At 46.2% G+C, this 24,625-nt stretch overlaps 1 protein-coding gene across 1 annotated transcript; it reads left to right on the top strand.

Moving 5' to 3' along the window:
• Positions 1–902: 902 nt before the first annotated feature.
• Positions 903–24,070, top strand: CAMTA1 (calmodulin binding transcription activator 1; the record flags this gene model as incomplete). The annotated part of the gene is made up of 13 exons (XM_010013758.1): positions 903–1,045; positions 1,276–1,472; positions 1,795–1,873; positions 2,402–2,717; positions 2,894–3,414; positions 4,246–4,433; positions 4,850–5,096; positions 5,571–5,642; positions 6,553–6,573; positions 9,594–9,787; positions 9,964–10,038; positions 14,478–14,508; positions 22,417–24,070. Coding segments are annotated over 13 exons (2,117 nt in total), but the record flags the coding sequence as incomplete, so codon positions are not given.
• Between the last annotated feature and the right edge of the window lie 555 nt (positions 24,071–24,625).

Genomic DNA, 24,625 nt, shown 5'->3' with positions numbered 1-24,625 from the left:
TCACAAAATCGTGCTGCCCAGCTTTACATGAGCTGCACAAGGCTTGTGGGTCACGAGACAGAAGGAGCCCTCTGCATCTGCAGCCACTCAAGCTGCCCTGACTGGTCCTAAACACAAAAAGATTGCTTGAGTTGATCTCTACAGCATCAGGTTTAGCAGTGTCCCATCTGAATCGCCCTGCTCCACCACTGTTCAAGCGTTAGTAGCTGTTTCATAGTGCGAGGTTACAATGCAAGGAGGACCAGAGGGCTCAAGAGTTGTACTTCCTTTCAGAATGCTGTTACTGGATTAGCAGTACCAATACTCTGATTTCAGGTAGTTCTGATTCTGGCACTTCACTGAAGCTGTTTGCCAAGAGAGGGAGTCTGTCAGTGCCTTTTTTAAGGCTCCTTTTTCTAAGCACAGAAGGAAGCAGAGGGGTCTTTCCTCCAAGTACCATTACTGCATGTTTCAGGAGGCAAGCCAAGCTGAATTCAGGACCCTTGTAAAGCGGATTGTCTCTAAAATCGAGAGTATTTTGCCAGATATGACCCTACTGAACTGCTGTCTGAGTGGTTTATACTCATTTAGGGTTTACTTAGGTTTCAAAGAAATTGTGTTACCCCAGTGCTTTATTGCATGCATGCAGCTAGAATCATGAGGGAAAGGATGTGTCTTCTGCCTGCATCTTTCATTTTTCTGTCTGTTTTCTTTAAGGAATTTCTCTGGAATTGCAGTCAAAGGGCTGCTGCAGGAACTTGCAGCACTAGGATGCTGCAGGGCAAGTGTCCCTGTGCATTGCCAAGCAGAGCAAATCTCCTGTGTGACTTCCAGGATAGCTGTTTGTGGCTTCCTGCAGTAGGCTGCCAAAACCTGAGCTTGCTTTCTATGGAAATATCCTCATTGTGGCTTTCTCCAACCAGATAACCAGTTCAGGATGTCAATATTGGAGCGACTTGAGCAGATGGAGAGGAGAATGGCTGAAATGACAGGCTCCCAGCAGCACAAACAAGGAGTAGGAGGCGGTGGGAGCAATGGGAGTGGGAACGGAGGAACGCAGGTACAGGTATGAACCCTGCTGTGTCCAGACATGGCAGCTTTGTGCTTGCTTTGAGGGTGGTGGAGGAAAGGGTTATAGTTTTCCCTGAACAAGACTGGTTTGTGGGTGTCTTTAGCAGCAGTTGGCTTTCGCTCGCATTTACCGCTGTCTCCGTACTCCTGGAAGCGCAGGGCTGCCGCTCAGGGCAGGGTGCAGCTGCCCGCAGTGGTTAAGCTGGGATGTGTGTGGTGTTTCAGTGCGTTTCTGGGACCGGGACGCTGGGCAGCTGCTTTGAGAGCCGCGTGGTGGTGGTGTGCGAGAAGATGATGAGCCGTGCGTGCTGGGCCAAGTCCAAACACTTGATCCATTCAAAGACTTTCCGAGGAATGACACTGCTCCACCTCGCCGCTGCCCAGGGCTACGCTACGCTGATCCAGACCCTCATCAAATGGCGGTAAGACCCAGCCTGTTGGACTCGTGGGTGTCAGTGCAAGTGTGGCAGAAGCATATGTAAGCTCTGCTTGGTCCTGATCTGTGGTACAACAGCCAAGTCGCTGAGCTTGTTCCCATCCCTTGGTCTGATGGGGCCTGTCCTGTGGGACAGCAAGTCCAATCACTGGCTGTATCATGCTCTTAGAGTCTCTGGTGGGGGCACTGTCTCTAATAAACATGTCGTGGGCATCTGTGTGGTGTGGTGTGCTGGGTAAAGCTCTGCATTTAGGCAACGAGCCTAACATAGCTACAGAGCATCATCTGTTCTGTTGTTTCCTCTGCAGCACCAAACATGCAGACAGCATTGATCTGGAGCTGGAAGTTGACCCTTTGAATGTGGATCATTTCTCCTGCACTCCTCTGGTAAGAGCAGAGATTGAAACTTCTGAGAGTCTGAGGACCCTTTGGAGTTCTTCCTGATGTGTTACTTTCCTGATGTGTTTCACACTCAAGAGTAGATGTTTCTGGTGTGTCCTTGCTGTGTAAATGGTAGGACACTGCACTCTCAGCTTCGTGACATTTTGTTGAGAGAGACCTCTCTGATCTCAGGGATTCCTTTGCATGTGAGGCTGCTCTGTCTTTGCAGTGATGCCAGTGTCCAAAACAAAAACCAACCCAAAACCCACCATTTATGACTAAATGAGAAAGTGTCAGCCTCATCTGGCAGGTGGAGAGAACATCTCTCGTAGGAGAGAACAGTTTGCAACTAATCCTCTGAAATGGCCTTTTGTCAGAATAGGACGTTTATAAAAGGCAGTTGCTGGACCCAAGCATGTTGTGGTTTTGCTTCTCAGAGGTTTTTCCGTGAGCTGGGGTCCAGACTCAACTGCATTAGCGAGAAGGAAGGAGAAGGAATGTTGCCCAGTGGGTCAGTTGTCTTGTCTTTTCCAGATGTGGGCATGTGCCCTGGGCCACATGGATGCAGCCGTGGTGCTGTACAAGTGGGACCGCCGAGCCATCTCTATCCCTGACTCCCTTGGGAGGCTGCCACTGGCCATCGCCCGGTCTCGGGGCCACGTGAAGTTGGCAGAGTGCTTGGAGCAGCTACAGAGAGATGAGCAAACTCAGCTTGGGCAAAACCCCAGGATTCAGTGCCCTTCAAGCACAGACTCCAACACAGAGAACTGGGTGTCCCAGTGGCACAGTGAGCTTATTGCCTCTCAGGAGCCTCAGAAGGGAGTCACTGTGATTTCCAGTACAAACACAGGTAAAACAACCCAGTGGGTAGTATCCTCCCTGGGTGATAGTTACTCCTTTTGCACGTACTATCCTAGAGCATGGCACAAACTTCTGCCTGCAGCCCTGTGGCAGAAGCTGTGGTAGTTCCTAAAGCAATCATGGTTTTGCATCTTTCATTTTCACCGTTGATCTGTTTGTTTCCAGAGCTGAGACGACCAAGATCAGAACCTTCCAGTTACTACAGTAGTGAGACTCAGAAAGATTACCCTGCACCCAAAAAGCATAAGCTGAGCCCTGAATATTTTCAAGCCCGGCAAGAGAAGCTGCTTTCCACTGCATTGAGCCTGGAACAACCAAGCATCAGGAAGCAGAACTCCAGCTCCAAGCAATCCACCACTGAGACAATCAGCCCCAGTGAAGGGATAAGGGACTATGGCCGAGAGCTCTCCCAGCACATCCCAGAAGTTACTGGGTACCGGAGCTCTGGCAGCCAAGCAGGCATCAAATGGAACCCAAAAGACATTTATATTGGTGTGTCTGCAGTGCAGGTGGCGGGGAGCCAGAAGGGGGCTGTGCTGGGGAAGGACACGGCCCATCGGCTACGCCAGCGAGAGCAGATGAACGTGCTGATGATGGCTGACAGGGAGATGGTGGATGCAGAGCTCTTGTCCTATAGGGACAATGCAGGGGATGAGGACTGCTTACACCAAATGGATGACTTGCAGGTAAACATCCCCATAGCAACAAGACCAGCAGCCTCAGAGAGCACGGGGGCTGCACAGAGGAGCCTCACTGAGAAACTTCTGTGGAGGCCTTAAGGGGTTCAGTTGTGCTTTGTGAAAGGAGGTGGTCTGACAGTCAGTGTTTAATTTCTTCTGGTTTCAAAGGGTGTCCTTCCAACCTGGACACGAAGGCTCCTGGTTAGCATTTGGGGTTGTGCACAGGCATATGCTTCAGCAGTGTCCAGAATGCACAAAATTGCAGTTTTGCAAGGAAAAAAGGAAAACCAGAGCCTCTTGGTCACATCGGTAAATGAGACTCAGGTGGCCCTGCAGTCCTTTGGGAACTGGGAAGCAGTCCCTGCAAAGACAAGGTGACCTGAGAGAGGCAGTGCTGTGGTTGCAGGCCAAGCTGCTGCACTTTAGAGGGCAAAGAGATGAGGTGGAGGAGGAGAGAGCCAGTGGTTTGGGGAAGGAAAAAGTGTCACCAGGTATTTGCACATCTCGGCAAAGGAGTGGCAGGATTGCTTCTCCTTTGCAAACAAGGTCGCAGTGGCAGCTCTCAGTAGCATGCAGCAAAGGCCCAATGACATAAACCTTTCACCAGACCCCTGTGCACTCAAAGAGGTGTGGGGAATATGAAACCTCTCAGTGCTCTGTCACAAGAGACAGAAAATGAGCTTTGCTTAAAGAATTTCTCTCTGGCGCTGAGACAGGCAGTAGACTCCAGCTACTACAAGCTGGGGGGAAATGGAGCAGTGTGTCTGAAGCTGGGCTGTAACATGCAGGCTCCTGCTACCAGGCAGCAAAAGTTTGCTCTCCTCTCGCCCCTCCCAGGTGAACATGATGACACTTGCAGAGCACATTATTGAAGCAACGCCTGACAGGATCAAGCGGGAGAATTTTGTGCCAATGGAGTCACCACTGGTGGAGAGAACAGACAGTGCTGCCATGAGCACCACGATGAGCTGGCTGGCCAGTTACCTTGCTGATGTCGATCATCTGCCGAGTGCTGCACAGATAAGGTCAGTAGGAGCTGGGAAGTTGCTCTGGGTTTTTGGTGGGCCCAACCCTGGCAGCATGCCCTGATTCGTTAGCCTGCAGATGCTAGTTCTCAGTGGGACTCAGTGCTGGTGTTCCAAGCCCAGCCACATTCTCGTGGTCAACCATGTTGCTGCCAGCACAGCCGCAAATGGCTGGAAGAATGGGAGTGCATGCAGCAGAAAGGGCACGTGGCCACAAGGTCTGACTTGTGACTTCCTTTGCAGTGCCAAGCCTGTGCGATGCAGCGCAGGCAGGCTCAGGAATGTGGGATGTTCCTTGGAGAAAGGGAGGGGAGCATGAGCTTCTGCCTTGAACTCAGAAATGTTGTAGTCCTTACCTGTGATGCCAGCCCAGGTGCTTTGTGAGCCATTAATTCCTACTGTGATTGGTATTTCAGAAGTCTGTATAGTGAACCCCTGACCCCTTCTTCGAACACCAGCTTGAGCCCTGCAGGCTCACCAATCAGTGAAATAGCTTTTGAGAAACCCAGCCTTCCCTCAGCAGCAGACTGGTCTGAATTTCTGAGTGCATCCACCAGCGAGAAGGTAGAAAATGAGTTTGCACAGTTAACTCTGTCTGATCATGAGCAGAGAGAACTCTATGAAGCTGCCAAACTCGTCCAGACAGTGTTCAGGAAATATAAGGTACGTGGCCAAAACGTCCAATGTCTTCCTTGTTAGGTGTGAGAGAGTATTTGTAACAAAATGTATTACCTGCTCCTGGGACAAAAACAGGGTTTCTGTCATAACCTCTTCAGTGCTTCTGGCGTTTGGTTGTTGATGTTCGCCCAGCAGCTACCGTACTGGAGAGAGTATTCCATGCCATAGCATGTCTTCTGTGCTGGAACAGCACTCACAAAGCATGTCCTCAAAATATACTCCATATATATATGGAGAGAAATTAGTTGCTCAGTTGGTGTAAAGCTCAATTTTCAGGGTTTCTCCCTTAGGTGAATTGACAGTAGAGACACCTCCTGGAAGTGCCTGGGCCTGAATGGGGCACTGATAGGAGAGGTTTAGAAGTAGGTGCCCTGCAAGCTGCTGTGAGCCACATAACATCATCTGTCCTGGGTTGTGGTGCACTGTGACTACTTATTGCTTCTTTCCTTCTTGGCGCAGGGTCGTCCTCTCCGGGAACAGCAGGAGGTGGCTGCTGCTGTGATTCAGCGTTGCTACCGAAAATACAAACAGGTAATGAAGGAAGCGAAACATGGAACACATGGAAGTGCCATGGACACAGCCCTTTGTAATGGGAATTATCCCACTGTTCCTCTCAGCATGCAGTAATGAAATAGCCTGCTCAGGCACAAGTGGAAAGGGAAGAAAAGTCATGTCCTGAATCTTAATTTTGGAGGGAATCCTTGAAAGAATTTTGTGTTGATACCTGCATTTTTGCTTTGAGACAGAGGGCAACGATGTATTCCATATTGGCCCTTATGCATGCTGTAACCTGGTGAGACTATTCTCTGACTAGTTGCTTGCCAAATTTCATTGTGAAATTGAAGTTGGTTTTGCCTTTGCTAAAGGTGAAGATGAAAAATAGGTTGTTTTATTTTGCACATACTAAACTTTTAAACTGTGGGAAGTCACGTGTTATAGCTTGATGTGAGTTGTTCCAGGACTGAGACTGTTCTCCAGACTCTAGTTGGAGACACGCTTTTAGGCTGAGTTCTCAACCCCAGAAAAAGAAGATACCTTTTTGTCTCTCTGGTTGGGTTTTGGTTGGTTGGTTGGGGCAGGGGTTAGAGCCCACGTCCCTCTTTTCACTGTACCTCGCTAGACTCGAGCTCTCTGATGCCAGGCAGCTTGCTGTGTAAAATAAAAGGCAAGATGCCTGTGCTCTTTCACAACCTTTGGGAAGTCTTTCTAGTGTTAGGGGACTGCATCATGATTCACATTCAACCTATCACATGGCTGTCATTCTGGAGTGAAGCTTCCTGGAATAGGGAAGCTTAATTCCTTTCCAAAACTGCTTGACAAACTGCTTTGTCCTGGATCCTGGAATCGCTTCTTTTTGAAAGAAGATGGTTTGGGGTTTTAGTTTTTCATTCTTTATTTGCAGAACTAACATTAACTGTGTATTTTTCTGTTTCTTCCTAAGCTTACTTGGATAGCCTTGAAGGTAATACAAATACAAACACTATTTTGGAAACGATTCCCTGTGGGTCACTAAGTTTCACATTCAATATACACCAGGAGAACCTGGCATTTAGTGAAATGTCTTAATAGTATCCACTAAGAAATACCTGTGGTTGAGAAATCACTATAAAACCTTCCGGGAGACCTGTAGGGGCTGCAGTGCCACAGTGTGTCAATGTAGTAGTACAACTACAAAATCCAGTCTCCTGCGTCTGCAGGCACTCGTATAAGCAGCGATGGGCTGAGGTGTGGGGAAGGTTTTGAAGCCAGTTTCCAGAGGACAAGTTTTCCTTTGTGGCTGCTGATTTGCCATCATTCGGTGACCTTCACCTTGGCATTTGGGGAGCTCAGGAGATCATTTGTCCCACCCATGTAGCCAATGTCCTCTGCATTCTGCCTGCCGAAGTATTTTGAACGTTCACCTTTGAAATACCTGTGCCCTGAATTCCTAAGACCACCATCTATGTTCATGCTTGTACTGGAGGCACGACTGTTGATGCCAGTGTTAAGTTGTTCACAGCCAGTCATTTTCTGCTGTAAAGATGGATTTCTGTGCTGTGCAATGTCCTGCTTTCACCAGGTACTAGAGTGAGCTGAGCTTTCCTCAGAGCTACCCAGGAGGTGAGACGTGCTCTTCCTGGAGAGAACGTGTCCTCAGCTGTTATCCCATACACAGCTTCCTCCTGGTTTTGTATCAGTCAGAGCACAAGTGAGCTGAGCTTTCCAGGGCTGCTGCACTAGCCTGAGCCTTAGCACTTCCCAGAGGTTAGGTGAATTCTGCAGTTATTCTCTTCCAAGCAGCTAAGTGGGTCTTACAGTTGGATGCAAACATATTGGGGTCTAGTGTATCCAGTGACTGCTATTTTCTCTTTCACATGCCTTACTCCTCTGTCATGTTACTGTATTGCTGAGATCAGCACAGGCTTATGACTAGATTTGAACAGTCATAGCTCACATCACAGTTTTGTATTTGAACCCTTCTATTCAGGGGTTTGTAACTCAGCCACAGAGGTCCCGTCTGGGCTAAAAATGTGCAGGATAACCATGACCACCCCGTGAGTGGACTTGTAAAATAGCTAATTTAAAACCAGAATCTGACCCATTTAATGAAAAATGTCAAAAAGAAAAAACTAAAAAGAAAAAGGCAATTAAGAATGGCAAAATAGAACTGCACCTGCTGACTGCTTCAATTCCAAAAAGTGAAATTTGGTAAATGGTGGTCTGTGATGATACCGGAGGGGTTTTGCTTTGGGGTCATGTTGAGGGGTGGGGAGGTGTTTGTTGGTTGGGTTTTTTTGTTGGTTCCCCCTCATTAGACAGAAAAACTCCGCTGGATTTGTTAGGACATTACCCTGTTCAGGGCAGGGTATTTCTGTGTCTCATCTGTCTGATAAAGGGAGCAGAAATCACCAATAAAATACCCAGGAACAACAGACACAAGTGTTGAAAGTGTTAAAGCTTTCAAACTGACATCAGTAAAGACAAAACCTCTGTTGCAGTGTTAGTTCAGAGGCATGAATTCTGTACGTTATTCTGCATCTCAGCCTTCAAAAGGGCATGTAGGGGTATGCATGAACACATACAGTATCTGTGGAGTGGCCATCTACTTGCATGCTTTAAAAGGAAAAGGATGTAGAATAAAGAAGATTTTCTAAGAGTTTTAGCCTGCTTTATTGGGAGTCATGGGCCTGGAATTAATACAGTGCTAGAGGGAAATTTGGATGCTCATCCAAATTTGCCAGTTCAATGGATGCTTGTTACAGGCATCTGATGAGATTTAGTTTTGCCTGTGGCTTGGGCTCAGGATTAGGTTTGCTTAACTTACTCTTGTGGGATGCAGATCCTATGTTACTCCATTCAAAACGTTTGCATTTCCATGGCTGTGTGAGCAGTCAGAACTCCTGCAGTACTGTGCTATGGCACAGAAGCAAGAAATGAGCTGTTTAAAAGTTCTTTCTCTTAGGAAAGTGGAATAACTTGTAAATGGCAAATTCAGTCCTTACAAAAGCAATTTGTTTAGAAGAGATTTTCAAATGAAGACACAAAACCAGTGTCTTTTAGGTTTAGTTAATTGGTTAGCATTTTGGAATAGTCATTCACGCTGCTTTATCCTTACAGTCACTTAGTCGGGCATATTTTGCTGGTGTTACGAGTCTTTACAAACAGTGACTGCATAGAAACGAGCATCCTGTGCTTTGTAAGGGAAACAAACAGTTCCTCTAAGTGCTCTCCGTTGATTCATCTCTAACACAGGCCCACTGCAGCATAAACACCACTCAGGATCAGCTCCAGTTGTTCCAAAGGTGCCCATAAGTATAGTACCACTGGATCTGGTCATAAGCATATCCATGTAAAGCCTCTGCAGATCAGGTATTAAATAGAACCTCAGAGGGATGGAGCCCTGTGAAGACAGGCTTCAGGGAGCTGGGATTGTTGGAGAAGAGGAGGCTCTGGGAAGACCTTATAGCAGCCTTTTGATACCTAAAGGGGGCTTATAAGAAAGATGAGGACAAACTTTTTACCAGGGCCTGTAGGGATATGACAAGGGGTAATGGTTTTAAACTAAAAGAGGGGAGATTCAGATTAAGTATAAGGAAGAAATTCTTTATGATGAGGGAAACGAGACGTTGGAAGAGGTTGCCCAGAGAGGTGGTAGATGAAGCTCTGAGCAACTCGATCTAGTTAAAGATGTCCCTGCTTATGGCAGGGGGGTTGGACTAGGTGACCTTTAAAAGGTCCCTTCCTACCCACACTATTCTGTGACTCTGTGAGTCCTGTCAAAGGGTCAGCAAAGCAGGTAGTTGCTTTCTTGATCCACACCAGGTTCCGCACCTAATCTCATGCGTGTTCCAGTTTGCTGTCACCCTTTTCTCATACGGTTCCCAATCAGCAAGTTAGATACTTGTCTGCTTCTCATCATGTCTTAGTGGCACAAGAGTCTTTCGCCATAGGAACGTGCTGGGTTTAGTGGCCTGCCTCAGCTTCCTTTTGCTTCTCTTGTAGTATGCACTTTATAAAAAGATGACGCAAGCTGCCATTCTGATCCAGAGCAAATTCCGGAGTTACTACGAGCAGAAGAAATTCCAGCAGAGCCGCCGAGCCGCGATGCTGATCCAGCAGTACTATCGCAGCTACAAGGAATGTGGGAAGAGGAGGCAAAACCGTCGGGCAGCCACCATTGTACAGCAGAAACTCAGGTGAGCTCCTGGGCTCTTCGATGCCACCAGGATCTTTAGTCATTGTTTTTACACTGATCAGGGCTGTGCTGTAATTCACAAAGGGCAGTGGTTCGTTCATAGAATGATTATTCTTGCATTTAGCATTATTGTCCCCCGTGTTGCCTACACCTCAGTGTTGGGTTTCTTGTGTTTAGAAGCAGTCTGCTTACCAAGAAGCAGGATCAAGCCGCTCGCAAGATTATGCGGTTTTTACGACGCTGCCGCCACAGGTATGACACTTGTCTTTTGGTATCTGCCCTTCGTTAGAGCAATGCAGCAATATTCAAGTGTGTCAGCACAGAGTGCAGTGTAAAGGGTGATAGAATCAGCTCGCTACAGATCTAATCAAATAAAGCCCAGCTGCTTTCAAGTGTCACTGACAAAAATGGAATCTAACTTGGGACTGTTGCTGAGAGAGAATCATGTTCAGGTCCGTTGCTGGTGTGGTAAAACAGCCCGAGTTCTGTTGGGCAGATGCAGGATAAGGAAACGTTGAGCAAAGCAAGACACATGACTCTGAAAGCTGGTCTTAAGGAAGTCTGGAAAAAAAGGCTTATTGAATCATAGCTACAGTTTGTAAGTGCTGCACAAAGCAGTCATGGGATGTGGAGAGTGCGACAATGGCTGGTGCACACTGGAAAACCCTTTAGCTGGGTCTCATGATCATTTGGTAAACTCATCAAATGCAAGTTCTTTTTAATGTGGATAGGTGGAATGTGCCAGCAGAGCAGCAGACGAGGTAATCCACGTCAGACACTCCACACATACCTCAGAAGGGGAGTACAGACACAGACATGAAGGTCAATCATCTCCTGCCGGTGTGGGAACCTGTGCAGGCTTGCCAGAGTGCTCCCGTGGGGCAGCTGGCAGTACTCTGCTACAGGCAGGGCATTTGTTTTGGTTTTGCAGTGAAAGGATCCCATGTATGATCGGGTTGCAGACTGGAACTTTGCCTATAACTATACGAATTCCAATGCTTCCAACTCTGCTCCCTCCATTCTCACCACACATGCATTTCATCCACTCAGGAACGGGTCAGACCTGATGCATTTTGAAGCGTGTCTGGTTCAGCTCAGTGATGTCTGTACAAGGAGAGCTCTGAGAGGCATGTGATAAACTTGATTTTAGAAACAGAACTGTTCCTGTTTGCAGGATCACAGAGCTGCAGCTTGCAGGAGGTCAGTGTAGCTCATGTTGTGGAAGGACATCTTACGGGCAGGTCCAGTGGGAAGTAACATGTGTGGACAAGAGAGAGGGCTTTATAGTTTCCAGGACAATTCCAAATGCACTTGAAACAGTCACAGTTGTTCATGATGAAGCACGTGGCTTCTTGCTCTCAGCAGGGCATGTGGAAGAGACCAAAAGGATGTGTGGTGTCTGTTGGGCAGCATGTCCCACTGGAGCAGGCAGAGGCTCAGAACTTCTGTAGCCTCTCAGATCTACTCGAGAGCGAGGCAGTCCCTGGCAAAGCCACACGCACGTTTCTGACCATGGCGGCTCTGGGGTCAACCTGCCAGAGGTTCTTCCAGCCAGCTCACACGCACAAGCCCAGAGAATAGCTCACAACAGCTGTATCCCTGGGTTTCCCACCAGTTTCTGGGATGTGCCATGCACTTCAGCCGTGCTCAGTTAAGTCTCCAGCTGTCAAGTATCATAGTCTCTCCGGGGCTTAAATTGCCCATGATTCCAGCAGGTTTCCTTGCCCTTCACCTCGTTGCCTTCCTCTTTCTTAGTGTCTCCTTTGTAGAGTGAGACCCTCCTCATTTGCATCACTGAAGTTTGCAGGCAGGACCCTTCCCTTTGCCTGCAGTCTGTCATCTCCTCTCTCTCCAGCAGCATGGTCACTGCTGCCGCGCATCTCTGGGAGATGGCTTTAGGTCTTGGGTATGTATAGACGGGAAATAAAAAGTAAGGGGGGCATCCACTGTCATGAGGCTCTCTTGGCTTATGTCACACTGCGCAGTCTTTGAGTTTCTGCAGCAGTGCAGTTCTGTTTGTGTCCATAGGCACTTTGTTAGTGGTCGTGGTTATTTGGGAATTCATCCATGGTTACTGGCTGGGATGCAGTGAAAGAAAAAAGTAGCTTATTTCCACTGAAGATGTTGACTGTGTGTCAGAACTGCCTTGCTTTTCCTTCTGGAATAACAGTGATCACACACTCGTGGTCATGTGCTTTCTCCCAGCAATTGTGAGAAGAGCTTTATTCTTGCCTTTGAAGACAAACAGATTGAAGTCTTTTGCTTGTGTAAACATCTGCAGAGGAAGAGTATTATACTGGAAATGATACAGATCTACCTGCTGAAACAGAGCTCCACCTGCTTTAGCATCGCAGCTGACTCTCACCTGTTTGCTTCCTCGCCCCCAGCCCAAGGGCGGGATCCAGGCGCTTTCCCCGGCACAGCCATATCCTCTAGACCACCCGCACTTGTTCCTTCCCAAGCTTGGCTCTGCAACCCCTTTCTGGGCTGCCTGGTTCATGGTGCATGTACACGGGGGTACCAGGTGGAAGGTGGAGGAACCACTTCCTTCTTGTCTGCTCTCTTCAAGCTTTCTGAGCATTCAGTGTCAATAACTACATTTCTTCCTCACTACTTGACTTTCCTGCTTACCTCTTTCTAAGGACAGAGTAATAGAACTTGGGATGTTAAGTAAATTTAAAGCCACCCCTATGCAAGCCTCCTAATTATATCCATGCAGTCTACTGTGTGTCTGTGTAATGCTCACACAGGATGATGGTGTGATTGGTGCTTAGGCTGACAGCCCTGTGCACTGCTTGAGGAGTACTACTTGCTGGAATCCTATTGCAGACACCTCTTGAAATGCTCAAAGTCAGGACACTGCTGCTATAGACAAGAAACTTAAGAAAGCCCCAGGCTCCATAAAGAAATACTTCAGCCATCCGAGCTCCTGAACATCCAGGGGAAGCCACAACAACTAACATCTGATGTTGTTTAATGCTCTGTAGCGTAAAAATGGCGCTATGGAGCCACTTGTTAAAGCACAAGTGCCTTGTCAGTACAAGGGATGGAAATGATGGATATTTTTGGAATATCTGAGGGAGTGAGAGAAGATGCACAGGAACATCGAGGAAACAGGATCTTGTAGCAGATCCCTGTCAGCTGATAGACAGCGGTGGGGAGGGGGCAGTATGTCATAAGATGGTGAGCTAAAGGAAAAGACAGTCAATTCTTAGAAGTTCAGAAATTCAACCATAAAAAATGAAGGGAGAAACTGTTTAACCCAGGGTTTTGTCCACAGACAGGTTCTGTTGCTGGGCCAATAAATGACTCTTATTAAGAGTTTATTCTGTAGCCTTGAGGCAAGATTTACTCAGGCTTTCCCCTGGCAACCCTGGTTGGTTGGTGTTTTCCTGTGTTAGATTGATCAAAGTCTACTTTAAGCCAACTATGAGAGCTCCTTTTCTGCTAGCACAGAACAGCTCTAATGGTCGTCTTGTCCTCTTTTGGTTATTAGCTTTTTGGCACAGAGGCTCAGTGGCACAAACATGGCTTCTATCAGCTTGAGCATCTAGGGTGCACAGGCACGTTGGTCTTGTGTTTTCGGAGCTCTTGAGCTTAGGCTTGTTGCCTGATCAGACAGCATTTCAGGTGTTTTGAGAGAGATCCAGTGGTTTGAACGCTCGGTAATGGATGCACAGACATTGATGAAACTCAGAAAAGAAATGTAAGTTTTGGTTGAATGTATTCTTAGAGGAGATACTTGAGCTCTAGTAGCTGAATATTATCAGGTGTCATGGAGACAAACGTGGTCATTCATCAGCAGTGGTCATTTTGACAGTCAAAGCCTTTTGGCTTTGAAAAGAAATACGTGTTTGTCCATCTATTCTCATATTCCGAAAACTCTGGTGAAAAACATGCATTAGTCATAACATGGTACCAACATGACTCGTCATCAAAGTGGTGTTTGCTGAGAATGAGAAGCAGAAACTTCCTGGCCTCCGAGGAGAGCTTCACCCCTCTTCCCATGGTTCCCGGGCCTATTGGGTGGCACTTGAGTAACTTTGAACCTAAAACTTGCCATTACAGCTCCTGTGAGTCGAGCTGTCTCCAGGCACACTGTCCTGTGTGAGGCACAGTCAAAGGTCTGTGTATGTAATGGATTTGGAAAGACTCCACCTACTTGGAGATCCCCAGATACGACACATTCTAGGAAAACTGGAGAGCTCCGAAGTGGGTTTGGGTTTGCTGAGCTGCACCCGTACATGGTCCGTACAGTCAGCTTTCACTGGGAAGGTAACCTCCTATCTCCTGTTCCTTCTCTGATTCTTAGGAAGCTTTCCTGAGAGCTGTCTACACCATGACTAGGCTGTGATCATGATCTGCTGTGCTTTTTATGGACGAGCATTTGGAGTAAGATAGAAAACAAATGCTCGCTGCAAGGGAAGGCAGGATGCAGGTAGAAATGCCACAGGGATGACAGTATTGGGTTTATTTTACTTGCTTATTACTTCCTGCCCTACAACACCTAAACACAGGACTGCTCTTCCCTGGTAAAGAGGAGGAGTCCAGTAGACAGGAGCGGGAAGGGTTCTTTCTCTCCAGGCAAGCAGAAGTGTTGTCTCCTCCTCTCCGAAGTGAAGCTCTTGGTAAGGTACGGTTATTGCCATGTGTGTGCTAATAGCTCTTTGGTATTGTTTTGCAATCTGAAGCCCACTGGTGGACCATAGGCTGTACAAAAGGGTGAGTGTAGCTGCCTGCTAGCCAGTTCCTCTCTTCCATTTTAAATATTTTTGCTTTCTGCTTGCTTGCATGGGGCTGCAGCCAAGATATGCCAGTAAGTTTCACCTCCATTAATGATATAAACCAGAATCCTGTATAAACTAACCCTACTGCAATGACTAACACTGCTGCTTTTGTAACAGGACAGAGCTCTGCAGTAGATGTTACCAGTGCATGAATGTGTGAAAAAGGACGTGTATATTCATCATGGGCATGCTTAGGCAGCGGTGTCGGTGGGATATTCTTTCAGTATCCACAACGGCTGTTGGCAGACCTTGGAACGTGCTGGGGTCTGCACTCACACACTCAATGAGTAATGGTGTCCCTTGGCAAGGGGCTGTGACAGCCTTCAGGCTAGAGCATAGGAAGCTGCAGGACAGAGGCAGCCTACATCTAGTGTTTGTTTCTACCTGAGCCAGGTTGAAGCAGAAGAGCTCTTCACATTGCTCTAAGTACCAACACTTGCCTTCTAGAAGTTGGTCTTCGGTAAGTTACACGTGTGGTTGCCTTACTGGGGCTAGATTTTGACAACTGCTGCTCTCAGCTGTTTACATAGCAGGAGGGAAAACAAAAAGCCTAAAATGAAGATGAAGCTGCTGTAACTGCGTTACAGTAAGTGCCATGTGAGCTTCTGTCAGGAGTCTCATTCTCAGCGTGCAGAGACTCCACTCGCCTTTGTGCTCAGCCACATTAGTGGGCAGGTTTGCTACCTGACAGCAGGGAGGGAATACACCAAAGCATTCCCATGGCAGGGAATGCTGAGGCTTTCAAGGCACGTGCCTGTGTTGTCAGCAGGGCTGCTCAGGGCCATCCTGCACTTGTGAGGCTGTAGGACAGCAGGGGTTCTGTCAGAAACTGCAGTTCGTGTGCTTACCACTACTGTTTGCAAAGGGGGGCAGGCAGAGGGAGGGATGACCTGCACTCCTGCTCCCATGTGGCGTTCAGAAAAGACAATGAATCGTTGATCACAGGGTTTTACTGATTCGGAATTGCGCATATGACTTCTGTGACTTAGGAGTTAAGAGCATGAATCGGGCTAAAGCCTACCCCTTTGTTAGGCTCAAAGGGGCAATAGCTGATGACATTTCTTAACTGACTTTGTGCTGCCATTTTACCCCTGATTGCAGAGACAGCAATGCTGTGAAGTTGTTAGCTGGAAGAAAACCAGCTCCAGGTCTCAGCACATATAATGTGCTTTACAACTAGCACAGGTTAATTCAGGTGGTGTTTTTATTCGGTGGCTTGCTTTTATTAACGATCTGCTTTGTGTATAACTAGGGCTGATAAGTTTTGGTCTCCAGTTGTGTGTCTGGTTTCAAATAGCCTCGTGAAGAAAAACATAATTTCTTTTTGAAAACTAAAATTCACTGTAAGTAACCTCAAGTTACTCAGATAGAGCAGCCTCCCTCTATTGTAAGGACATAGTAAGTGTCTACTTTTAGATGAAAAAACATTTGCAAGTTCAACCATCTTTAATCTTGGGGTCAGTTACCTTATCCATGGGGCAGTAATGAATGCTGCAGACAAATGACCACATCTTATGCATAGAATCACAGAATGAACCAGGTTGGAAAAGACCCTTAAGCTCATCCAGTCCAACCGTCCCCAGCCCTGCCAAGGCCACCACTAACCCCTGGCACTGAGGCCTCGTCTACCTGGGCTGTGAACACTTGTAGGGACGGTACATCCAGCCTGAGCACCCTCTGGGCAAGGAATTGTTCCTCAGCTCCAGCTAAACCTGCCCTGGGGCAGCTTGAGGCCCTTTCCTCTTGTCCCATCCCTTGTTCCTTGGGAGCAGAGACCAGCTCCCTCCTGGCTCCATCCTCCTGTCAGGCAGTTGCAGAGAGCGATCAGGTCCCCCCTGAGCCTTCTCTTCTCCACACTAAACCCCCCAGGTCCCTCAGCCCTTCCTCATCACACTTGTGCTCTAGGCCCTGCACCAGCTCTGGCCTGGCCCCACTCCAGCACCTCAATGTCTCTCTTGTAGTGACAGAGCTGAACCCAGGATTCGAGGTGCAGCCTCCCCAGTGCCCAGTTAGAGCACTGACAGGCCAGGCATCAGCACTGGAGGAGAAATAGTTGCTGCATGTTAAGCCTTTGTGTATGTACCAGTGTGAGACATTAGCAGGAAGCAGGTTCTGGAAGTTCAGTAGCATTTGCAGGTTTTGCCTGGAGTGACAAGTGATGTGGGATCGATTGGGAAGTCAGTTCTCTGCTTATCTGGAACCAGTGAGCTATGAACTGTCACGGAATGTGTTAGCTGCTGTTCTGCCCAAATAACTCTGTTACAGCAAATGATTCTCTGCTGCTTTGCATCCTGATAGCAACCTGTGTGCATATGCTGCTGGTGTGTGTGCACATAAGTACTTCTGGACTTCCTGACAGACACAAGCTGATGTCCATATATGATCTAGGAATGTATGCAAGGATATGTCTGACCGCAGTATACAGGTTTGATGTGTTCTGTACACTGACACTGTGCTTAGGTGCTCTGCACAGGGTGACATAAGTGATCACAGCATTCGCTTCCATGTTTTAGTTTGAAAACCTCTTTTCAAATTGATTCCGCTATTGTGAATGTATTTGGGATACATTACATCAGGAACAGTCAGGATGGAGAGATGGGAAGTATAACTGGCCAACTTGTGTGAGAGAAAACGTGCTGTCTTTCTGTGGTAGGGATTAAAAACCTTTTGGGAAGGAGAGGGGGAATCTCCAGTTACTGTTGCTGTTAAGTAATAGTTTTAATCTCAGGGGAACCCACTTCAGTGCACAGGTTTCAGCTAATCACAGTGCCTGCTATACAGATGTTTCCCTGCTCATCAGTTAAACCATCCACTGTAGCCTCCGGTGAAGGAGAGCTTTGCTCAACATCTGGGGTAGGACATGAACCAAATACATGGCCTCTTGAGCTGCGAGCCTCTCTGCCATGCTCTTGGTAGGCAGGTGATCTGCAGGGATGACAAGGAGCGAGTCTTCTCACATCATTAGGCCAGGCGATGGCTTTCTGCCTGCAGCGGAACTTCTCTCTGCTCCGAGGCAGAATGAGGGCCCTTGTTACCCATGACCATGAGTAATAAAGAATGTATTAATCCACAGCATCTTTCATTTAAAAGAGATCCCCTCACACCCACCCCGTTTCTTAATGGTTCGATTAAATGCTGCTCTCCGATCTGGGGAGCGTGTTTTTCTGAAGTCAGTTTCTCTGGTAAGTACAACTTTATTTCATACCTGAATAAACAACATCTACTATATTTTGTTGTTGTTTGCACACCCTTCCCTCTCGGTATTTCAGCAACAAACCCTTTCCTACTCCTGTGCACCCAGGACTTGTGGTTTTTGTGTGTTTTTAATGTGTGCTATGCAGCAGCCATTGCATTTAAGTACCTGGTTTCTTATGGCTCTTAGTAAGTTGAGAATGGGGGAAAAGGGATTGAAAAGTCCCATTTGTTCCAGTTCAGGACAATGTTAGAAAATGCCATATTGGGATATGTGTCACTGTACCTGCAACGAAAGGTTTCAAAGTAATTTCTTTCCTCGTTTACCTCTTGCAGGGGCTGAATGTATTTGGAGCTCAAATGTATGTGTTAAATTGCAGACTGCATGCTCGGGGGTGTCATTCTTATTGGGCCTTTCTGTCTTTTTTGTTTTGCTGCCCAAATGAGGTATCTGGAAAAAGGCAAGAGCTCCCTTTTCTTAAATGTCCCACAGGCCATTTCAGCTCTCAGAGCAACAGGTAACTTGCCAGACAGCCTCCTCTGGCTCCTGCACCCTGTCCTCTATACGGATCTTCAGCATTCAGATTCATTAAACATTTCCCTGGCTGGGCATTACGGAGTGGATTTGATGAAGCAGCTTTGTGTTACGCTTTACTCATAAAGCCATTGTTTGCTGGAACTTGGTCTAAGTAGGCCTAATTCATTTGCTGATACACTCCCATACGAGACGGGGAGGGTGCGTGGGGAGAGGAGCTGCTGCTCGCTTCTGGGGCCGTTGCTTTCTACATTGCTTCAGCACATAATGATGCAAGCTCCTGTACGGTGTCAAGTAAGTAACACAGTTTGGAGGGCAGAAGCTTTGTCTGGCTGGAGCAATCTGGGAACCGGGACACAGCTCCCAAGCATCAGGGTTCAAAGCTCATCGTTGAAATCATCTTCTTTTCCCGTTCTGTGTCAGCACCACGGCTGTGATTCAGACAGCTTGTCAGTGGTCATCTCTATTGCACGTGCTTTTCCCTTCCATCTGCTCTTCAGCAATTGCTGAGGGAAAGACTTTGTACCTCAGAGGCACTTACTGTCTGAAGGAGACGTTATTTGAGGAGGCTTCTGTTGAAGGCTTCATCAGTGCAACACCAAACTCGCGGTCCTTGCGGTTCTGTGCATGGTTCCAGTAGCTGCTGACGTAGGACAGTGCTTCTCGTTGGGAGTCTTGCAACAGCCACAGCCTGTTTCCCTTTCTGGTGCACTCTGGCTTGCAGATGTGTGTCACCTCCAGTCCCCGTCCCGCTGGAGATGCTTCCAGAAGTGATCCAACCCAGCACACCAGTGCTGTGGCTCTCCGGAGAGGTTTGTGCCCCATCCAGTGGCACGTGGCCTGCTGGTATTACTTGCTCTCAGCACACTCATTTATTTTCCTGTTATTAAAAATACAGTCTCACTGCAAGTCTACCTAACTGGATTGAAACATCTTCTCTAAGAACATCCTTTCTGCGGTACCAGTCTCTAAATTCCAGTAGTGTTCTTTTTCTTAGAGCAGTTTATTAATGCTTGTTCAGCCCTTTTCCCCTGCCTGAATTTAAGAGTGGAAAAACAGGAACCAAAGAAGATCACCTTCTAGCGGGAAGGCAATGCCGTATGGTTCACTTAAAAGCTCTCCTAGCAGCACTTCCTCAGTGGATTTCTGTTTTCAAGGGTCCTAATTTGTCCAAAATTCTTCCCTGGTCAAACTGTACTTTAGCTGCATTTGAAAATGTGGAGGGTTTATTACCTCAAACACTAATGAAGAGGAAATCCTAGCCCTGATGCATTTGGATGGTCATCATCTTGAAGCTGAAGTTGATGAATTCTGCAGAACGCAGGGCTTGTTTTAAGCCATCTTTCAGGAATGTACCTATGATAAATGTCAAAGCCTGTAACATTGTTATAGGGAAGTTCTGTACTAGTATGTGCCTGTGTTTTAAAGCAGTGATTATCATTGCACTTGCAACCTTTTTCTAAGGCTGAAAATCTGTAAACCAATGTAAAGCACACTTGACCAAGGCAAGTGTGCATATTTCTGGATAGAATCTGTACTAGTGCAAATGTTGAGTGCTGTAGTCATTAACTTCTGTTGGCATGTGTGTTCCAGTTAAACAGATTCGATAGGTCTGCACCAGTACAGATACTGCATGCTGTAGGTTGAAGTTTGCAGCAAAGCATGTCTTGCATTCTTCCAGCAAAAGTGCTTTGTTAGCGTAGCTCTTGCATGTTGAAGTGCTAAACTAAGGTATAGCATGTCTCAGTGAAAGAGCTACCAGCTTATCTAACGTGCATGTTGTCAGTAAGAGATCTATAATAACAGGTTAATTTTACATTGCAGTACTGAAGTGCAACAGAAAACACTTGGAAGTTGCACTGCAAATCATGCTTTAATTGATGGTATCTTGAACATAGTCAATCTAAGTGGCACAGAGGCACACCACGTTTTTCTAGCGCTGCAGGGATCTTGGGCTCACCTTCCGCTTCTGTGTGGTGCAGTAATAGAAGTGTTAGTAGTAGTTTCAAGGTAGAAGCTGTTTTCCTGCTGCAAGAAACCTAAATACACTGAAGATGGTCATTTGGTCATTTGTGAGCATTTTCAGTTCACTGTGTTTCCTGTAATGAAGAGATGATCTGGACTTACCCAGCAGGTAGCACCCTGGTACACATCACCCGCTGGGAGCAAGCATGGGCTCGCTGCCTCCTTTGTGAGGTGCTGAAGCCCCTACTCCTCAATGTCAGCAACCATCTACCAGCGTGTGTAGAGCCAAAATATCCTCAGAGAAAGCTTCTCTGTAAAGCTGTAGCAGGCATTTAGGCTCAGATACACAGAGCTACCCAAGGAGGAATCCAGAACGAATGGTGCTGCCAGCTGCCTTGCCTCTTCCTCAGCCTGGGGACCAGAGCACTTCTTGGCATCTGGGAGATGCTTCCGTACTGAGGCACCCCTCTGCTGCACTCGTTTTTGAGGAGTATCATGGCTCCTTTTGGATGTAGGTCTTCCAGCTCTGAAAAGGGCATGTGCATTTGGAGTAGCAGAGCCCTCTGTCTTTCCATACATGGTATTCTCAAAGTGCTCAGTGGAATTAAGGTGACGAGCAAAGGTCTGACCTGCGTATGGGTTAGTGCGATTGAGTCACTGATTCCTGTTTCACAAACAGAACGCCTTTGAGTGCTAGAGCTTTGAGCCAGCTAAAACAAAGAGTTAGACACAGCCAGCTCCCTTTTGTCTGATTCACAGTATATGCAGAAAAAGTAATAAATAAAACAGTGAAATTGATGTGTATTTATAGAGATCAGTTTATAGCCTTCATCATATCCTTATATTAGCAAGCTGGTGCAAGAGCCAAAGGAGGATGTGTGAGTGGAAGCCTACGTACAGAAGCTACAAACTGACATTGCTGCTGCTTAGCTCTCCCGACATCCTTTGCTATCTGTATTTACCTAGGCTTTGTTGAATTCATTCACTCTCAGTTGGGTTCTGTTACACAGACTTGCAGCTCTGGCGCAGTTCTTTGTACCATACCTTTGTTGTTTGTCCTTCCAGGTTTTTGCTACATCAGTTGGGCATGTGCGTGCTTTGGTAAATCACCTCGGTTTAGGTCCTTTTGGGGGGTCCTGCCCTCACAGTAGCAGGGGGAAGACACGTGGAGGCAGGTGACAGAGAGGAGCTTCCTGCTGGGGGAGGTAGAGCTGAGCTGCCCCACGCTCAGTCCAAATCCAGAGTCCCTGTGGATTTGCTCTCGCTCCTTAGCAGGGAGCCTTCACTGCCACGCAGCCAGTTTGTCAGTCTGAGCAGAGGATTGCTGCTGCTCCAGCACTGAGGCACCATTCTGCTTTACTCTACGGGATTGAAATGATTCCCTTCTCTTCATCCTTTTAATTAGCTTCAGCTTTCAGTGATGGTTTAGTTCTTACGCTGACACATGCTAGAGGAGGTAATGTATTGCATGCATTTTAAAGAGTTGAGAACTGAAGCATTAGGCCACACACAGGGAGAGTGACTCTTCCATGTTGTAGTCTCATGTCCCTCCGGGGGAAATCAGGAATCTACAGCTAACAACATGCCAGAAGACACAAGCTCTAGCCAGTAGCAGCTGGAGAAAGTGTGAAGTAAATCACCTTTCTTCACATCCATACTGATTCTTCTGCTCACACATAAACACTTTCTTACGTGAGATTGTGTGTCAGTATCAATCTTCCCATATGATTGACTGCTTTTTCCCTGCTGCGCTGGGCGCAGCATCGAGTTGGCGCTGCTTCAGCGCCGTGCGGAGACAAGAGCTCAGTGCTGAGAAGGCCCTTTGCCAGAACAGCTTGAACAGCAGCAGGATCAGCTCAGGAACCCCCACGTGACTAAACAGGCGAATCCCAGACCAAAGTCTGACCAATGTCAGGGAAAACCAGTAACTGGAAATAGGTATTTCCAAATGCGTTTGTCTCAGGTTTCTAGTGGCCCACTCATGTGCTTCCAACTGTTTATGGTATCAGGAACATCTCCCCCTCCTGTCATTCCTCTGGGAGCTGGCTCTTTTTGCACGGGAGTTGAGAGTGAGGAATCCTTTTGATTTTCTTTCTGTCTGGAGAGAGGTTTGCAATAGAAGTGTTACATAGCTCCTCTTTGTTTTTTCAGAGTGAAAGAATTGAAAAAGGCCAAGGAACTTGAAGATACGCAGCAGCATCCCGTAGCAATGTGACATTGCTTTTCAGACTGTTTTCATTTTCTGTTTTTAGCAGAGACATGCAACAACAACAACAAAAAATACCCACTGCAGTTCTGGAAATACCAGCTGCAGGATTTTAACAGTAATGTTTTGGTCATTGCATTTGCACTTTCATGGACAACTTTTAATTTGTTCAGCAAGACATCTTGGAACTCAATCTTCTGTTGGATCATGGGGAAAAACAAAAGACACCAGGAGGAAATCGTGAGTTGCTTCATTCTCCGAGAAGGAAGAAGCGATTAATTATCCTTTTCATATAGGGCTGTATTAAACAACATGTGGAACTGTACAAATATTATACCAAAAATATTGTTAAGAAAAGGTGGGAATGCACAAGCAACACAAGAATGCTGTTCCTGCACCTGTCGGTCATCTCCAAGCAACTGAAGCTTTGAGAGTCTCAGTGGAGGGGCTTTAGATCAGTACATCTTTATGGGGTCCATGCATCCTCATTTCCTTCGCACTTCTGTCCTTTGTGTTTTATTTAAATCTCTACAGCACACTTAATGCAACTTTTTTAATCTGCAGGTTTTTAATACATCCCGTGGGAACTTAGAGGAGGGGTTTGGTGTGCGAGACAAACGGGTAACGCGAGGAACGGAGAGAGCAGCTTAAGCAAGTTTAAACACTCTTGTTTTGTTCTTTTTTTACTAGAACCTGCAAACATATCAATTGTCATGTACTTTCTCTCATATTCAGCACTTTATTTTCTAGCCTTACTTTCATGGACTATTGTTTTAATTAAGTTCTTCAAATGGTTTGTGAAACACGTAGCTTTTTATCTTAAGTACTCGTCAAACCTCTTGTCGTTTTGCAGAGTCACACACATATGTTGCCTGGACATTTTATACCACCTAAAGATCAGAGTGGTGCTGCATTCTGGCCAGTAACTTTCTTATTTTGGCTACTTCATCAAAATCTGGGCAGTTTCTGTATATATAGAAGGTAGAAATGGAAAATGAGAAAAAAAATATTTGAAAGGGAATATATTGATTAATTACTAAATATTTTATTCACAAAGGGTCAATAACTTGGCAAGATAAAATTATTATTTGTATAGTTTTGTCTGAATGAACGAGAAGAGTGTGGATGTATTGTTTGTACATACTGTATATAATAAAACAAAGAGATATGTGCATGAACTCAAGACAAAGAAATGAACAAAGCAAAGCATTAGTGGCTATGGTCTGTACAATGAAACAAAAAACTTTATTTCACTATAAAAATCTTTATTTTAAATGTTCTTTAGAAGAACATTTTTGCTAAAGCATGACTTAAATGGCAAAAAAAAAAAAAAGAGCTGCTGTATTTAGGCTTAGGAAAAAAAAAAGGCAGAGCAACATTACTTAAAAAAAAAAAAAAAAAGAAAAAAAAGAGAAAAAAAAGGATCTGTTTACATTTGATTTTGGCTACCAGGACCTTGGGTTGGTTGGTTTCATTTCTTTCTTCCTTCCTCCTCCTTTTTTTCTCCCCCCTGTCTTTTCTTTCTGGGTACTTTTTTTTTTTTGCCAATGGTGCCAAGTAATGTGAATGCTGATATTGCTTAAGAAAATTGAGTTACTTTTGCAAAGCAGATAATCATAAGAGTACAAAAAAAACCTGTATCTAGCTTAACACCATACACTCACTCCAATAAAGAACACGTAGAATGAGCATAAAAGCTTAAAAAAAAAAAAAGACAAAAAAAAAGACAAAAAAAAAAGAACTAGTACGAAAGTAGAAAATATGTTTCACATTTTCATCTCTCCTGCTGGAAGTCCGAAAATGTCATAAAATTGCACAAAAACCTAAAAAAAAAAATTAAGTAAAACTCTTAAAAAAAATAAAAAAAAAGATGCAAACTGATCTCGTAGGGGTGTCATGGTATATTATTGCTATTTCCACATAGTGAGGAGCCAAAGAAATTAGGTGGTTTGTAAATTGAACTACTCACTTAAAGCTGTCACACAGTTCTTGGCAGTGGGAACCAGGTTCTGATCTTCAATACACAGGAATGTAAGGGAAGGAACTCCTGCAGCGCGCGGTGTTACTGTGGGTTCTGTCCACGTGTCTGAGCTCAGAAGCTGCTCCCGTGCGCGTGTCCTGCTCGTGGCAGTCTGAATGGACCGGTGTAAATTT

The sequence above is a fragment of the Nestor notabilis genome, unplaced genomic scaffold, assembly GCF_000696875.1.
Source record: "Nestor notabilis isolate BGI_N333 unplaced genomic scaffold, ASM69687v1 scaffold8604, whole genome shotgun sequence".
Taxonomy (NCBI): domain Eukaryota; kingdom Metazoa; phylum Chordata; class Aves; order Psittaciformes; family Psittacidae; genus Nestor; species Nestor notabilis.
Note: the sequence above shows the minus strand (reverse complement) of the source record. Positions and strands in the feature narration are given on the sequence as shown.